The sequence below is a fragment of the Heterodontus francisci genome, chromosome 5, assembly GCF_036365525.1.
Source record: "Heterodontus francisci isolate sHetFra1 chromosome 5, sHetFra1.hap1, whole genome shotgun sequence".
Classification (NCBI taxonomy): domain Eukaryota; kingdom Metazoa; phylum Chordata; class Chondrichthyes; order Heterodontiformes; family Heterodontidae; genus Heterodontus; species Heterodontus francisci.
The window spans coordinates 121,390,393-121,406,844 of record NC_090375.1 but is presented as its reverse complement, the minus strand read 5'-3'; the positions used below and the strand labels follow the sequence as shown (position 1 = coordinate 121,406,844).

The following is a 16,452-nucleotide window of genomic DNA, read 5'->3' as shown; positions in this document are numbered from 1 at the left end:
AGAAATATTGCACAATTCACTTTAATAAAGATTTGCATATTTTGCCCAGCTTATTCTGTAATTTCTTCACTGCCTCTTTTGATTCAACTGCCGTTCCTCATTTAGTATTATCTACAACTTTGCCTACTTTTCATTGACTTTCTGAATTCAGGTCATTTTGTAAAATTAGAAATAGTAGTGATCCCAGCTTGAAGCACCAGGCCCAGTATTTCCTCCCACGCTAATAGTTGTCTAATAACTAGACGCTGTAGTAGGTTGTTATTGTATGAATAAATCTTAAATTTACTGCTAATAATCAGTTCTATTATTTTACATGGGATGAAATTGAGAGTAATGAGTTAATAGTTTCCTGTGTCTATTTTGTCACCATTTTTGAATCTGAGCACCACACTGGCCTTTTCTCATCTACATGGTTATCAATCGCTTACTAATTTCCTCCCAGTTTCAGCATTTTGTGATAAATACCATTTGAATGGGTAATCTGCTCTTTGTTTAAGCAAAATATTGGGGACAGCCCGCCCCCACCATGTCATTGGGTGGGAGGGGGTGGGGCCACCGTGCTTAATATCATGGCGGCTCCGCTATGTGTAGGCTATTTCGTTTTCGTCTGCCATCGATTTCGGCAGTGGAAGTATAAATTTCAGCCCGTTGAGTTGACCTGCACGCACCAAGTTTGTAAATCATATGTCAAATCAGCTGGTAAGGCTGTTTAACATCTTGATCTGCCCAGTGAGGAAGCTTCCGGTACATGCACAGCACATCGTGCCGGAAGCAGATGGAGGCTCTGGCTTCCGTAGCTCTGAATTTTGCGCCCTCTATTTCTGATAAATGAGGTAAAATGCATAGATTATGAGTAAAAAGCTTAAAGGAAATTAGCATTGAAATTCTGAAAGCCTTGTTCCACCAATGAAATAAAGCACATGAGTGTTATATCTGCCTGTCTGCTCTGGCCTGGAACACTCCAAATCCAGGGAATGGAGGCATTTGTACTGTAGGAATGGGTGATGTTTCCCAGCATTACTTGGATGCCTGTTGCATGGGGGCAATAAGATTTCGAAGCAGCATCTTAATGTGGGAGAATCTTGCAGCTTCTCAGGCTGATTTAACCTAAGTCTGCATGGTTCAGAATTTTGAATATAGGCTGTTCTATTCTTCCTGTGCTATTCTCCTAATGGCAATCAGAATGTCTCATAACAGGACAGAAACCCAAGAGAAACAGTTTCCAACCCAAATCACTTCATTCCCACCCAAATTATAAGAATTCTGTGCTGCAAATGGGGTGGAATTTCCAGATCCTTATGTTTAATTACTTGAAGGTTTTTTTTACTTGTGTCAGATGGAATACTGACATAGCATTGAGCAGTTGCCCAGTTTCAACTTTTTGTTCCTTCCACAGGAATCGCCATTGCATAAAACATGCACAATACTTGTATTTGTCATGAGCATTCTTGGTTTATGTAAGGAGGTTTATCAACTTTTACAACAGGTAAGATACATAAAGGAACATTTGAGCATGGTTCTCTTCTCGATACCGACCTTCAATTTTTAACATCTGACTAATGAGTTGAATGCTTTCTTATGAATCAGACCAAACTGGTGAAAATGAAAGTATTTCTTGTTTCAACATTCAGTCTTCATTAAATGCAAGTAGCAAATCTCCTGTATTTTAGCACACAGAATACCATCATATGATCCTTTTAATGTGACCAGGTCTTATTATTGGAAATAAACAAATCCTGAGGTTAATTTAATGGCATATCCGTTCCTAGAGAAGATTCCCAGAAACCAGCAAGAAATTACTTTTTTTTCTTTCCGTGCGTTGTTTTAAAAATGTAAACAGAAATTTGTATTTAAGCTGTTTCTAGGAGATGTCTGCTTGCCTTGTAAAGAAAGCCTATGATTAGGAATGACACCAAAGTAATACTAGAAGTGTTACATAAAAAGTTACAGGAAATGTGCAATGGCATGCAATATGTGCAAGAATTTTGGGGCTGGATTTGCTTCACAATACTGCCTGAGATGAGGAGTGATCAAAATAGAAAATGAAGAAAAATTGAGTGGGGAGGCCTACCACTGCATCCCTGCCCCTAACTGCAATTGGTAGGATAATGGCCTAGAGTACCATTCTGTGTGGCAGCTGGGAATCTGTCTGAATTCCTTTCCTTCAGCTCTCTCTGTTGCCAACTCCAGGAATCGCCAGGAGAAGGTTGTCAGTCAACACTGGGACACTGGTGGAAAGCCTGCTCTTTTGTTGCTCATCGGGAGCGGCTATCTCTCACTCTGTAACAGTCTCAAAATAGCCAGCACTTGAAGTCCAATTTGAGGTCTTAATTTTAAGATGCTTTGGCGTCTTCAGGTAGCTTCTGCACCTTTTAGTCAGTTGCCTCCTTTTAAAAATATTGTTCTTGGGATGTGGGTGACTGTGGGCAAACTGCTTTTAGTGCAAATCACCAGTTATCCTAAGAAGGTGATGGTGGACCTTCTACTTGAAATATTGCAATTATTGTAGTGATGGCCCTCCCAAAATGGGAATTCCAGGATTTTAATCCAGCACTAATGAAGGAATGGGGATATATGTCCAAGTCAGGATGGCATATAACTTGGAGGAGATGATATTCTCAAGATTCTGTTGCTGTTATCCTTCTTGTTGTTAGAACTGACAGGACTGGACAATGCTGTTGAAGTAAGCTTGTTGGGTTACATACAAAACATAAAAAAGATAACTGGAAAAGACCCTCTGGTTCATCCAGCCTGTCGCACAAAAATGGAATGTCTTGTGCATCACAATATATACACTCCCCACTCCACCCCAAAGCCATGTAATCTCCAGGAAAGGTGAAAAAAACACTTAAAACCCAGGCCAATTAGAGAAAATAAAAGGGCGGAGGAGGGTGGTGGTGGATGGGGACTGGTTGGGCCTCTGTTCCAGGAAGAAGCGGAGAGTCCTCAAACCATCCAGGTGGGGGATGGAGGTGTAGAGCGATTGGACATCCATAGTGAAGAGGAGGCGGTTGGGACCAGGAAACTGGAAATTGTCAAAATGACGTAGGGCGTCAGAAGAGTCACGGATGTAGGTGGGAAGACACTGGACCAGCGGAGGAAAGATAGAGTCTAGATAGGAAGAACTAAGTTCAGTGGGGCAGGAGCAAGCTGACACAATGGGTCTGCCGGGACAAGGCTAGTGTTGTTTTCCTTAGAACAGAGAAGGATGAGGGGGGATCTGATTGAGGTATACAAAATAATGAGAGGCATTGAAAGGTTAGATAGGAAGAGACTTTTTCCCTTAACGGAGGGGTCAATAACCAGAGGGCATAGATTTAAGGTAAGGGGCAGGAGGTTTAGAGGGGATTTGAGGAAAAATTTTTAACCCAGAAGGTGGTTGGAGTCTGTTATACACTGCCTGAAGTGGTGGTGGAGGCAGGAACCCTCACAACATTTAAGAAGTATTTAGATGAGCACTTGAAACGTCATAGCATTCCAGGCTACGGGCCAAGTGCTGGAAAATGGGACTAGAATAGTCAGATGCTTGATGGCCGGCACAGACACGATGGGCTGAAGGGCCTGTTCCTGTGCTGTCTAACTCTATGACTCTATGACTCCCTCCGCCATTGACACACCGTAGCTGCAGTTTGAACCATCTACAATATGCAATCTAGCTACTTGCCAAGGCTTCTTCAACAGCACCTTTCAAACTCATAACCTCTGACACCGAGAAGAACAAGGAAAACAAGCGAATGGGGCACTACCAGTAAGTTTCCCTCCAAGTCACACGCCATCCTGACTTGGAAATAAATCACCATTCCTGCAACATCACTGGGTCAAAATCCTGGAACTCCCTAACTAACAGCACTTTGGGAGTGCCCTCACCACACAGGCTGCAGCAGTTCAAGAAATGATCACCTTCTCAAGGGCGATTATTGACGGACAATAAATGCTGACCTTGCCAGTAACGCCCACATTCCATCTATGAGCAAAAAGATAAGATACATTGGTCAGGAGAAAATGAAGTAGATTATTCCTTCATGCTGGTTTCTGATCAGGCTCAATCTGGCAGGTGTATCCTTCAGGGCTTGGCCAGCTCGAGCAGAGGTGGGGCTAACAAATCAATCTTGGTGTAACTTGTACTTCCTCTTTTGGTTCCTTCCTCTCATAGTCCATGATTCTATAATTAATACTAATTATCATACATTTGCTATTTAAACTGAAGTGTGAGTTAATGCATTTTTCCAAGTTAATTTTGTATACACTAAATGAATGTAAAAATGTTTTTGAATAGTTTTTTAAATTGAGCCATTAATACTATGTTGATTAGTGAGATCTTGTTAAATCTGCTAAATCAGGGAGGGCAGTACAAGGATGATGCTAAACAGTTTCTAAAGCTACATTGGCTGGAATTTTATGTGGCGGCAGAGGCCCTGCCTACTGCCTTAGAAGTGGGGGCAAGCCCGCCTCCGCTAGCGATTTTGCATAGCCCAGGCCCTTAATTGGCCACGGGCGGGACTTCCGCCCCTTTGAGGCAGGCTGGCAGCTGTCCAGTCCCAGCAGCGCCACTAGAAATGGTGGCCACTGCTGGGATTACACCCAGCATGAGAAGCAAGAGGAACGCGGCCCCAAAAATGATAAGTGGGGTTTTGGGCCTCGCTGGCGACAATCGGCTGGGTCCTGGTGAGTGGGGTGGGAGTCGGTCAGAAGGTGGGGGAGGTGCTCCACTGGGAGCGGCTTCTACTGCTCAGGGGGCCCTCTGTGTGGCACAGGGTACCTGATCGGGGGGCCGCAAGGAGGCTGCCTGGCATTAATGGGCGGTCTCCTCAGCTGACAAAGTGTCCGACTGCTACTGGTAATCTACTAGCGGTAGCGGGAGGAGACCCTTAAGTGACAAATAAGTGGTCACTTAAAGGCTTCAATTGGCTTGGGGCAGGTGGCCATTTGTCACTTCCCCCACTGCTGGATTTTATGCTCCCCACCCCACCACCTGCCTCTGCCCCGCTCCTGGGGTTGGGGCGGATGCAGAATTTTGGCTCATATATTTTCACTGATTCCTGCTAAGGTGACAGGTCAGTAGAACTTGAAATAAGCCAAAATATTTGAGAATTTGAAACAGCACCCACCTGACTAGCACATCCGGAAGGATAGTAGAATGCAACATACATCAAACTGATCAATCCCTACAGTAATTCTTGAAAAATTAAAATAATATTGTAACTGTTACTGTGATTGCATGAATTACTACTGTGCTAACTTTCTTTTGTCTTAATAAACAGCGAGGTCAATACCTGCTTGATTCAACCAATCTGCTCGACTGCCTTATGTATGTGGCATCAATTCTCTTTGTAATTCCTTGGATGTTCAATGTCTTACATCAAATACAGTGGCAGTTTGGTACTATCAGTGCATATGTAACATGGGTGAACTTCCTATTATATCTCCAAAGGTATTGTTCATTTCACAATATACATTTTTAACAATATTTTAATTTATTATTATGTTCTTAGCTCTTACCAGGATATAACAGAAAAACCTATAATCCACATTTAAGGAAGCACTTACCTGTGTGTTTAGAAATCCTTGAGACCTTCTGTTGCACTTGAGAACTGCAAGGCTTCAGCTGATCAGTGCTGGTGTAGGGAGCTGAGAGCACAAATTCTGAATGTCTAAGTATGTAAAGTCACTTCACTTAGAGTCATTTACTGCACAGAAGGAGGCTTTAACATTTTTTGGAACTGTGTGGTAGAATGTGGTAGAATGCCCATTTGATGGGTATAAGATGGCCATAACAATGATAAATTCAACAGTGGAAAGACCCGTGCCTGATTTGCGCGTGTGCTCAGGTCCCTGGTAAACCTGCCAGGTCCTCGCCTGAGATGAGCGCAGGTCTTTTTTCAATATGGAAATGAGGATCTTGTACATGTTTCAGGAACCATGCATGGAATGCATCTGCCTGAAGTGGGACAGGCATTCTGCCTGCTCTTCTCAGCATTATCTGGCCTACAAGGGACCGAACCAAAAGTCCTGAAAGGGACTGCTGGGGCAGCCACAATAAAACGTGTGACCCTGACTTTAACTCCCCTGTCTGGTGGAAACTGGTGAGAGGTATCTAAAATGAGATCAGTCACTCGCCCTGTCTGATTCTGCTGTCTTCTTGCGACGTCCTTTTGAGCAGGTGAGTAGGACAGGTGTAAGAAGGATGCAGGATCCTTCCATAAATGTACAGATCAGGTCTGATATCAACTGGGACCCAATAGCAATAGTAATTGGAGGTCTGAGAGGGCAAGTGGTGATGGCTTCTCTGTGAGGCTGGGAGGGGAATTGTGGACCAGAAGAGGTGCAGCAAGGTAAGTTTGAAAAATTTATTTAATGTTTTCTTGTGGGCAAGGAAGAGCAGGAGTGCTCGTCCAAGCCTCACAAAGAAGCTTTGGGCCTTCCTTACTCCAGGCTCTTGTCCGAACCTTGATCACGATCAGAAGGTTTGCCTTGATTGTCACCAGAAAGCGATGCAAAGGCCCCCACATCATCTGATCGCCTCCAGAACACCCTTGCTCAAATTACAGCTGGGGCCTGCTCACATGGACCCCTGGTTGCCACCTCCTGCTGCCAAAAGCCCTGGTTCCACCTGCCAGCCAGGTAGTGGATCTGGCTAGGTTCAGGTGGAACGCTGGGAGAATTTATGTAAATGAACCTGGTCATTGAGATTGACCAGTTGTCCATGTCCCCAGACTCTCCAGGTTCCCTGTCCTTTTCAGGGATCACATGATTCACTCCCATTCCCACTTTAAAATCAGGGCCTAAGTATTTTTTTCATACTTTCCTTAATGTGGGGCCAGAAGGAGCAAGAATACTCCACAGCATTACTGTGGACTGCTGCTGGCTCATACTTGGCCCACCTGACATTCTCCTCCCTTCCTGTGACTTATCTGAAGGCTGCTGCAACAAGACAAGTGGCCCAAATTCCATTTGGCTATGTGGTAGGAATGAGCTGCCCACACCTATCATACCTCCAGTGGCAGCTTTGCTCTCATGATCACATTGAGATCTGAGGATCAATTTAGGATGGTCCTCAGCTTCTTGGTCTGGGCATGCACAGGATGTGTACTGTCAGTTATTATGTCCAAAATGAGCCATAATGAATTTAGCTCCCTATATTTAGTTTAATATATTTATTTTACTTGAGAAAGACTGAGGTCGGAACAATGGCCTAAGGCTTCAATAATTGGAACATCTACGATGGGACTTCAGTTTGTTCTGTACCTGTACTGTTGACCCCACGAAACTTTACACATAGGATTGGCCTCCACTGGAGAAATCACACCAGGCTTTCAGCAAAGACTTGCTGTGATAGGCTCAGGGATTTGCTACAGAGGGAGAAATTGGCAGCTATTCTCCTCCTGCCTATGGGGCCTGTGCCCATCTGTGCTTTGAGAGCAATTGCACACACCCCTCTTCTGTTGCTCCACTGAGGCCTCTCTGCCAACCTAGGAACATTGCTACCAGAGCTTAATAAGCAACCCTGCATCCAATATTCAATCAGGGCATAGGCCAAGAAACATGGAAAATGTTTTGCCTATTTCCATATAATTTCACATATAGGCAAAGTGCATGTTGTATCAAAAGAACTGAATCCCAGTAAAGAAGGGAAGCAGGGACCCAGCAAAGGCAGCCCAGAACATATTTCTGGCTCCGCCTTAAAGAATATAAGAACAAAAGAAATTGGAACAGGACTAAGTCATGCACTTCGAGCCTGCTCCACCATATATTAGGATAATTGACTGATCCTCAACCTCATCTCCACTTTCCCACCCTTGGATGCTGATTAGAGTCCATAAACCTATCAGTCTGAGCCTTGAATGTACTCAACAGCTGAGCATTCACAGCCCTCTGGTGTACAGAATTCGAAAGATTCACAAACCTCTGAGGGAAGAAATTTCGACCCATCTCAGTCCTGAATGACCGGCCCCTAACCCTGAGATGGTGCCCCGTAGTTCTAGTTTCTCCAGCCAGGTGTAACAATCTCTCAGCATACACTCTGTGAAGCCCTCTCAGAATCTCTGTGTTTTAATGAGATCACCTTCCATTTTTTGAAACTCCAGAGAGTATAGGCCCAATCTACTAAATTTTTCCTCATAGGACAATCCTCTCAGCCCAGGAATCTATCTAGTGAACCTTTCTTGCATCCCTTCTAAGGCAAAACTGTACGCAATAATTTCAACTGTTGTCTCACCAATGCCCTGTACAGTTGCAGGAAGGCTTCCTTATTCTTTGTACTCAAAACCCCTTGAAATAAAGGCCAACATACCATTTGCCTTCCTAATTGTTTGCAGTACTTATATGTTAGCTTTCTACATTTCTTGTACAAGGAGACCCGCATTCCTCGGAACAGCAACACTTAATAGTTTCTCACCATTTAAAAATGTTCAGTTTTTCTATTCTTCCTACCAATGGGAATAACTTCACCTTTTCCCATATTATATGCCATCTCACACTTTCTTGCCCACTCACCCAGTCTATTTATATCCCTTTACAGACTCTTTGGGCAGGATTTTCCCTGCGGTCTTCTGAACCCCGCCGCAAGGCTGAAATGTGGATCAGAAACCCGCACTAAGTGGGAAACAGTTGTAGTATAAGGATGTAAAGGGTTAATATTGAAGACAGTGAGCGTGACCCCCTCCCACTGTAAGAGTTATGACGTAACAGTCACATGGTATAAGCTTGAGGAGAAGAGATAGCACCACAGAGGATGCTAGCTGAGGAGGCTTGGGGAGAGTGTATCGAGTAAATATAAATACTAGAGTTGTTAGTTGACTTTATCCGGAGTCTAAGACTTTTTCCAGAATGCCCTAGCAATGCTACAAATACAGGAACACACAACAACAGTCACTCAATGTGATTTTCCTTGGGGCGGCCAATTAATAGCCAGAGGGTGGATTCGCCATCCAATTAAGGATGGCAGGTGGGCTTTTGAAGCTGGAGGGCCAATCAGAGGCCTTCCAGCTTGAAAGGAGTAGCAGGCTGCAATGGAAAGTAAGAATGATAGAGGGTGCTTCAAGATGGAGGTTCCCTCTCTCCACTGTTTAAATTAAAAAATGGCTTTTGCAGCCAGGACTCCACTGCGGGGGAGGAGGTGCCCCTCTACAGGGTGGCCTGAGGCTGCTGCAGCATCTAGGCAGGCAGGGAGGGCCTCCAGGCTTGCCTGGAGCACTGGCCCACCGGTTTGCCGCCAGGAGGCCTTCTCCAGACATCTAAACCAGTCCCTGCTGCCTGCGGGAACCTGGAGGCCAATTGGAAAATCCCAGTCAGCCTCCTTTAATTAGTGGCCATCAATGATCTTAATCAATGACGTGTGGGCAGGTAGCCCTGCCATCTGCCATTCCTGCTCTGCATTCCCCGGTAGGATTGAACCAGGGAACCAGCTTGCAGGCTGGTGGCGGTATTTTTAGCACCTGGCTGTCTCTGATCCCGGCCCCAGCGGGGCCTAAAAATCAACCCCTTTGGGTTCACTTCCTCACAGCTCTTTTTCCTACCTAACTTTGTATTGTCAGCAAACTTAGATAAATTATACTTGGTCCCTTCATCTAAATCATTAATATAGACTGTAACTAGCTAAGGCCCCAGCACTGATCCTTGCAACTAGCAACCTGAAAATAACCTGTTCAGTTTAGTTTAGAGATACAGCACTGAAACAGGCCCTTCGGCCCACCGAGTCTGTGCCGACCATCAACCACCCATTTTACACCAATCTACACTAATCCCATATTCCTACCACATCCCCACCTGTCCCTATATTTCCCTACCACCTACCGAGACTAGTGGCAATTTATAATGGCCAATTTACCTACCAACCTGCAAGTCTTTTGGCTTGTGGGAGGAAACCGGAGCACCCGGAGAAAACCCACACAAACACAGGGAGAACTTGCAAACTCCACACAGGCAGTACCTGGAATTGAACCCGGGTCACTGGAGCTGTGAGCTGCGGTGCTAACCACTGCGCCACTGTGTCATTCCTACTTTTTTCTGTCCTTCAACCAATCCTCTGACCATGCTGTTATATTATCTCCAACCACATGGGCCTTTATCTTGTGCAACAATATTTTGTGTGGCACCTTATCGAATGCCTTTTGAAAATCCGCACCTACTACATCCACTCGTTCCCCTTTAACTGCCATACTAGTTACAGCCTCAAAAAACTCTTAATGGATTTGTCAAACACAATTTTCCTTTATGAATACCATGTTGACTTTGCCTAATCATGTTATGATTTTCTAAGTTCCCTGCTACTACTTCCTTAATAATAGATTCCAGTATTTTCCGGATGTCAGGTGAACTGGCCTGTAGTTCCCTTTTTTCTGTCTCCCTTTCTTCTTAAATGGCAGAGTTACATTTGCTAACTTCCAAGTTGCTGGGACCTTTGAGAATCAGGGGAATTTTGGAAAATCATAACCAGTGCATCCACTATCTCTGCAGCTACCTGTTTTAGAACCCTAGGATGCAGGCTGTCATGTTCTGGGGATTTGTCGGCTTTCAGTCCTATTAATTTCTCAAGTCCTTTTTCTTCAATAATATTAGTTAATTTAAGTTCTTCACTCTCATTCGACACTTGGTTTCCCTACTATTTCTGGTATGTTGTTTGTATCTTCTACTTTGAAGACAGACACAGAGGGGAATTTTAACCTATTTAGTGAGCAGGTTTGGGTTGGGTTGGAGGGAGTGGAGTTGAAGTCTTAGAAATCTGTCTCCTGACCCCAACCGCCTCCAACCCACCCAATTTCTAGCCGGTTTGAACTTTAAATATGGTAATGAGGCTGTGAGCCTCATTGTCATTCAGATTTTCACCTTTAACTGCTTTTGGCGAGGTTTCCCAAGCACTGGAAAACCCAGAAGCTTCATCCATGTGAGGAATTGGTGGATCCAGGATTCAGGAGGTTAGTGCCTTCACACCTACCTCCTGGATCCAGGTTCCTGCCTGAGGAGCCTCCACGATCATGCAGTCTCCCAGCAACCTTTCCTCTGAGGCTTCCAATCCCATCAAGAGGCCTCCAAACTACCCCCCCACCATCTTCTCCCCCCACCCCCCCGCAACACCAGGCTCCCGATGTTCCACCTCCACCAACACCACGAGACCTTCGACTTCCCACCTGTGACGGGATTTCCAACCAAACACCCCATGGCATCCGACCCCACTCCAAGGGGCCTCCAATCCACCTCCCTGGCCTAAAATCCTCCCCAGCATGAGACCTCTGGCCTCTCACCCACTGCAAGGTCTCCAATCTCCCCCCCCCCCACCCCCCAAACCCCAAGCCTCCAATTCTGTGTCCTCAGCCCACAATCCTCCTACTGCAAGGCCTCTGATTTCCCCCCGAGGGATCTCCCCCCTACTCCAGGCCTCCGATTTCCTCCTCGCACCCACCAGACTACAATCCTCCCATCATGAGGCCTCCAACTGTCCTCAACCCCTCAGGCTTCCACCTTCTCCTGGGATCAGCAGCCCACCTGAGGAAGCATTCTCCTCCCTACACTGATCTGCCCTTTCCCCCACTTTCAGTCTGCCCTCTCCGATTGACCCTTTGCTCTGATTGAATCTCCCACCAATCGAATCTCCTCCTCCTCACCAACCGTCCCTGGTTAACAAAATCGCACTCATGGAATATGAGGGTCAATGTCCAGTTGGATAAAAGATTGTCTGAAGGACAGAAAAAAGCGAGTCACAGTAAATGGTTGTTTTTCAGACTGGAGGATGGCAGACAGTGGTGTTCCCAAGGGTCAGTGCTTTTTGCTATATATAAATGACTTGGATCCTGGAATACAGAGTGAATTTCAAAATTTGCTAATGAAACCAAACTTGGAGGAGTGGCAAATTGAGGAAAGTACAAATAATTTGCAACAGGACATAGATAGGCTAGCAGAATGGGCAGACAAGTGGCAGATGGAATTTAAAACAGAGAAGTGTGAGGTGATGCTGTCATGCTAGGACCTCACCTGCCAAAAATGAGGCACATATATTTTGTCATGAATATTGATTTTAAACTGTTACTGGAGTGAAGAAAGAACTTGTTAAATAGATCAGCCATGGCTTGAAAATACATTTGCATATTAACAGACAGTGTTTGGAAGGACAAAGCAGCCATTCACTGACACATTCAACCCACAATAGACCTTTGATCACCAGACATTGAGGGTGGGGGAGCTCACATTCCAGGTTGACTGCTAAGATGGCCGAATACACAAATGGACATGGTCAAACCAGCTAGTCACATGACTAACCTGCTGGGCAACCTGAATTTTTTGAATTTGTACAAACAGTTTGAACAGAGTGTCTGTTTGCTCCTGGACTGAGAAGATCTCTCCCGTCGGCTCCCATCTCTTTCTCACAAGCCTCTGAATCCACTGAAGACACATGAACCCCAAGACAGAAAAGTCTCCTACAGCGATAGTTTAAGAAGAATATTGGATCCCAATGAAAAGCAAGATCTACCTACAATCAAGGACTCTACAGTGAGCTCAAAGAACCGTAACAAAAACTCTTCAGATATTGCCTCAAATCTTTCCATTTTATTTTTCTTCTGCTCTTTCCTGTCTTTATATGCATGTGTGTATCACATATGCATGGTAGTATGGGCACGCTGTGTATCTGTAGACATTAACCAAATTAGAGTTTAAGTTTAATAAATTTCAACTTTTCTTCTTTAAACCTAAGAAAGCCTGTTTGTGCTGGTTTCATTGCCTTAAAATTGGAAAGCGGTGAACAAGGATTCACCAAGGGGGAGCTTTAAAAACAATGTGTTTAAAATCAAACCCTGTTACAGTAAGACCAGGCGAAGGCTGAAAGGGAACCCTAGACCTCTCTCTCACCTGGTCATGACAGAAATTTGGGTGCTAGAGTCTGGAATTGATCCACAGACAAATGAGAGAAATTGGAAGTGGGATGCCAAATTGTTCCCAATCAAAAAAAGAGCAAGATTTCAATACAGGTTTTCTTGTGGTTGTGTGTGATTGAATACTAACATGTCTGCAACTGAAGCTAGTAGCTTTCCAAGCCAGGGTGAAGTAACTTGGGATAAGTTAAAAGCACTGTCTATGGAGCAGTTGAGGAAAATGGCTGAGCAGTGTGGGATCACTGTACATGGCAAGGCTAGGAAGTCTGAACTCCTAGGACTAGTGGCCAACCATTTTTCCCTTGAATCTGAAGAAGCAGAAACAGGGTTATTTATTTATTGATACAGGACCGAAACAGGCCCTTCGGCCCACCAAGTCTGCGCCAACCAACAACCACCCATCTATACTAACCCTACAGTAATCCCATATTCCCTACCACCTACCTACACTAGGGGCAATTTACAATGGCTAATTTACCTATCACCTGCAAGTCTTTGGCTGTGGGAGGAAACCGGAGCACCCGATGAAAACCCACACAGTCACAGGGAGAACTTGCAAACTCCACACAGGCAGTACCCAGAATCAAACCCGGGTCCCTAGAGCTGTGAGGCTGCGGTGCTAACCACTGTGCCGCTGCGGTGCTTGCCACTGTGCCATCCAGTAGACCCAGATAGGGTACTGCTAGCAAAGATACTATTGGAACAAAGGAAACTTGAATTAGAAGAAAGAGAAAGAGAGAGTCTTCCAGAAGGAACATGAAGAAAATGAAAGACAGGAAAAGGAATGAGAGAGAGAGAGGAGAGAGAGAGAGAAAGAATATTCCAGAAAGAATGCAAACAAAGAGAGCTGAAGTGGCTTTCGTTATCTAGGGGGTGATAGAGTAACCCCAGTGCAAGCATGGCCAATATGGAGGAGTGTAATTCAGGGTAGGGTACAGAACTGTTAACCCTGAATTAATTCCAAAATTCAATGAGGAAGATGTAGAAACATTTTTTGTGTCCTTTGAGAAACTGGCAAGGCAGCTAAAATGGCCAGCTGAGACCTGGTCTCTTTTACTACAAAGCAAGCTAACTGGAAAAGCCCATAAGGTTTATTCACTGTTGCCAGATGATGCTTCAGCAAATTATGAACTGACCAAAAGTGCTATCCTCAGGGCATATGAATTATACCCTAAGCCTATTGCCAAAAATTTAGAATCCTCAAAAAGCAAGCGAATCAAACTTATCTGAAGTTTGAAAGAAGTAAGCAGCTGGTATTTGACCAGTGGCTGAGGGCTCTTAAAATACAGCTCAGCTATGAGAATCTCAGATAAGTAATTCTGTTAGTGGAATATAAAAACTCTCTCCCACTCTCCATAAAGACCCATGTAGAGGAACAGCGGGATCAGAGAGCCCGGCAAGCAGCCGTTCTGGCTGATGAGTTTGCTCTCATTTATAAGTTGGTTTCCCAGGGGAGAAACTTTCCTTGTCACCCCCACAAATCCGAAAGGGGCAAAGGGTGGGAAGCTGATAGGAGCCTAAACAGTCCTGGGAGAGAAAGGAAAGTAGCAGATACATGGGGCCCTCCTCTAGCCAAAAAGTAAGGTACTGTGAGCAAGAGTGAGACCTGGGGACCTGTGTGCTACCATTGTAATAAAGCAGGATATTTAAAAGCTGACTGCTGAAAACTACAGGAAAAACCTGTAGGGTTAATCAGGGCACAACCCCTCAGTGAAGAAAGGAATCTGATGGAAAGCACAGCAGAACAAGCTGTGGCTTTAACTGCAGTAAGAGTGAGACCCAGGAAGCTTACTGCTGAAACTAAAGGAAAATTTAATAGGATTCCTGAGGGTTATCAAGGTTTTGTGTCTTAAGGGAAAGTAACCCCATACCCCTTGAGTGGGACAAGCAAGCCCATAGTAATTCCCAGGGACACAGCGACCACTAGATGCTTTTTACTGGGAAAAGGCCTGACCTTTCCCCCAGAGAGTACAGTGAACAACAAAATGGTGGTGAATGGTATTGGAGGGCTGTGTATGCCTGTACCTGCACACAGGGTGCACCTGGAGTGCAACCTGGTTTTGGGACTTGTGATCATGGGGATTGTTCCTAGTTTGCCTGTGAACGGGGTTGACAAATCCTAGGTAATGACCTGGCGGGGGTGAAGGTGGTAGCCCCCACCCCACCCCCCCCCGCCCAGTAGTGAAAGAAAGACCGCAGGCTGTCAGTGAGATGGGGCAGTGGCAGGAGACTGACCCCTGCAGTTTTCCTGAATGTGTAGTGGATCAGGCCATGATCAAACCAGCTCCCCCAGAGGAGACTGCATTGATACTGCAGACAAATGACCAGGTCTGTCTGTCTGAGACTTTCTTTGGAAAGTTAGGAGACCCAGGGAATGAATTAAATGGATTTTCCCTAGCTGAGGCTCAGCGACGCAGCCCAGTTTTGCAAGAGTTAGCACAGGCTGCCCAGTCTGAAAGTGAAGCAGAGGAAGTCCCTGATGGCTACTATTTAAAGAATGAGGGACTGATGAGGAAATAGAGTTCTCCTCAAAGACCTGAGAGCAAGGAGTGGACAGAGTTCACCAGTTAGTGGTGTCGCAGAGGTACCAGAGAGAAATATTAAGAAGGACCCACAAGACTACAGTGGCTGTACATGCCGGTATATGAAAGACCAAAGCCTGCATAAGACAACAGTTTGACTGGCCAAAACTCGACAAAGACATGGTGGAGTACTGCAGGAGTTGCTATATCTGCCAGGTCGAGGGGAAACCCCAACCTACAGTGAAACTGCCAAGAATGAGGCACATGAATTTTGTCATGAACATTGATTTTAAACTGTTACAGGAGTGAAGAAAGGACTTGTTAAACAGATCAGCCATGGCAGGAAAAGACATTTACATATTAACAGACAGTGTTTGGAAGGACAAAGCACCCATTCCCTGACACATTCAACCCACATTTGACTTTTGATCGCCAGATATTAAAGGTGGGGGAGCTCGAATTCCAGGTTGACTGCTAAGATGGCCAAATACACAAACGGACTTGGTCAAACCAGCTAGTCACATGACTAACCTGCTGGGCAACCTGAGTTTTTTGAATTTGTACAAACAGTTTGAACAGAGTGTCTGTTTGCTTCTGAACTGAGACGATCTCTCTTGTCTGCTCCCATCTCTTTCTCACAAGCCTCTGAATCCACAGATGACACATGAACCCCAAAAAACAGTGAACAAGGTTTCAGAAGAATACTGGACCTCAATGAAAAGCAAGATCTACCTATAATCAAGGACTCTACATTGAGCTCGACGAACCATAACAACAACTCTTCAGATATTGCCTCAAATGTTGCCACTTTATTTTTCTTCTGCTCTTTTCTGTCTCTATTTGCATGTGTGTATCACGTATGCATGCTAGCGTGGATGCGTTGTGTAACCATAGGCATTAACTGAATTAGAGTTTAAGTTTAATAAATTTCAACTTTTCTTCTTTAAATCTAAGAAAGCCTGTTTGGGCTGGTTTCTTTGCCTTATAATTGGAAAGCGGTGAACAAGGATTCACCAAGGGGGAGCTAAAAACACGGTGTGTTTAAAATCAAACCCTGTTACAGTAAG

The 16,452-nt window shown here is 44.9% G+C and overlaps 1 protein-coding gene across 1 annotated transcript in view; it reads left to right on the top strand.

Moving 5' to 3' along the window:
• Nucleotides 1–16,452, top strand: part of trpa1b (transient receptor potential cation channel, subfamily A, member 1b) — a 182,105-nt gene that overhangs the window by 134,158 nt on the left and 31,495 nt on the right. Inside the window, exons 20-22 of the mRNA XM_068032656.1 lie at nt 498–671; nt 1,397–1,486; nt 5,262–5,431. Of these exons, the coding sequence (XP_067888757.1) occupies nt 498–671; nt 1,397–1,486; nt 5,262–5,431 (434 nt within the window). The remainder of the gene's footprint in view (nt 1–497; nt 672–1,396; nt 1,487–5,261; nt 5,432–16,452) is intronic.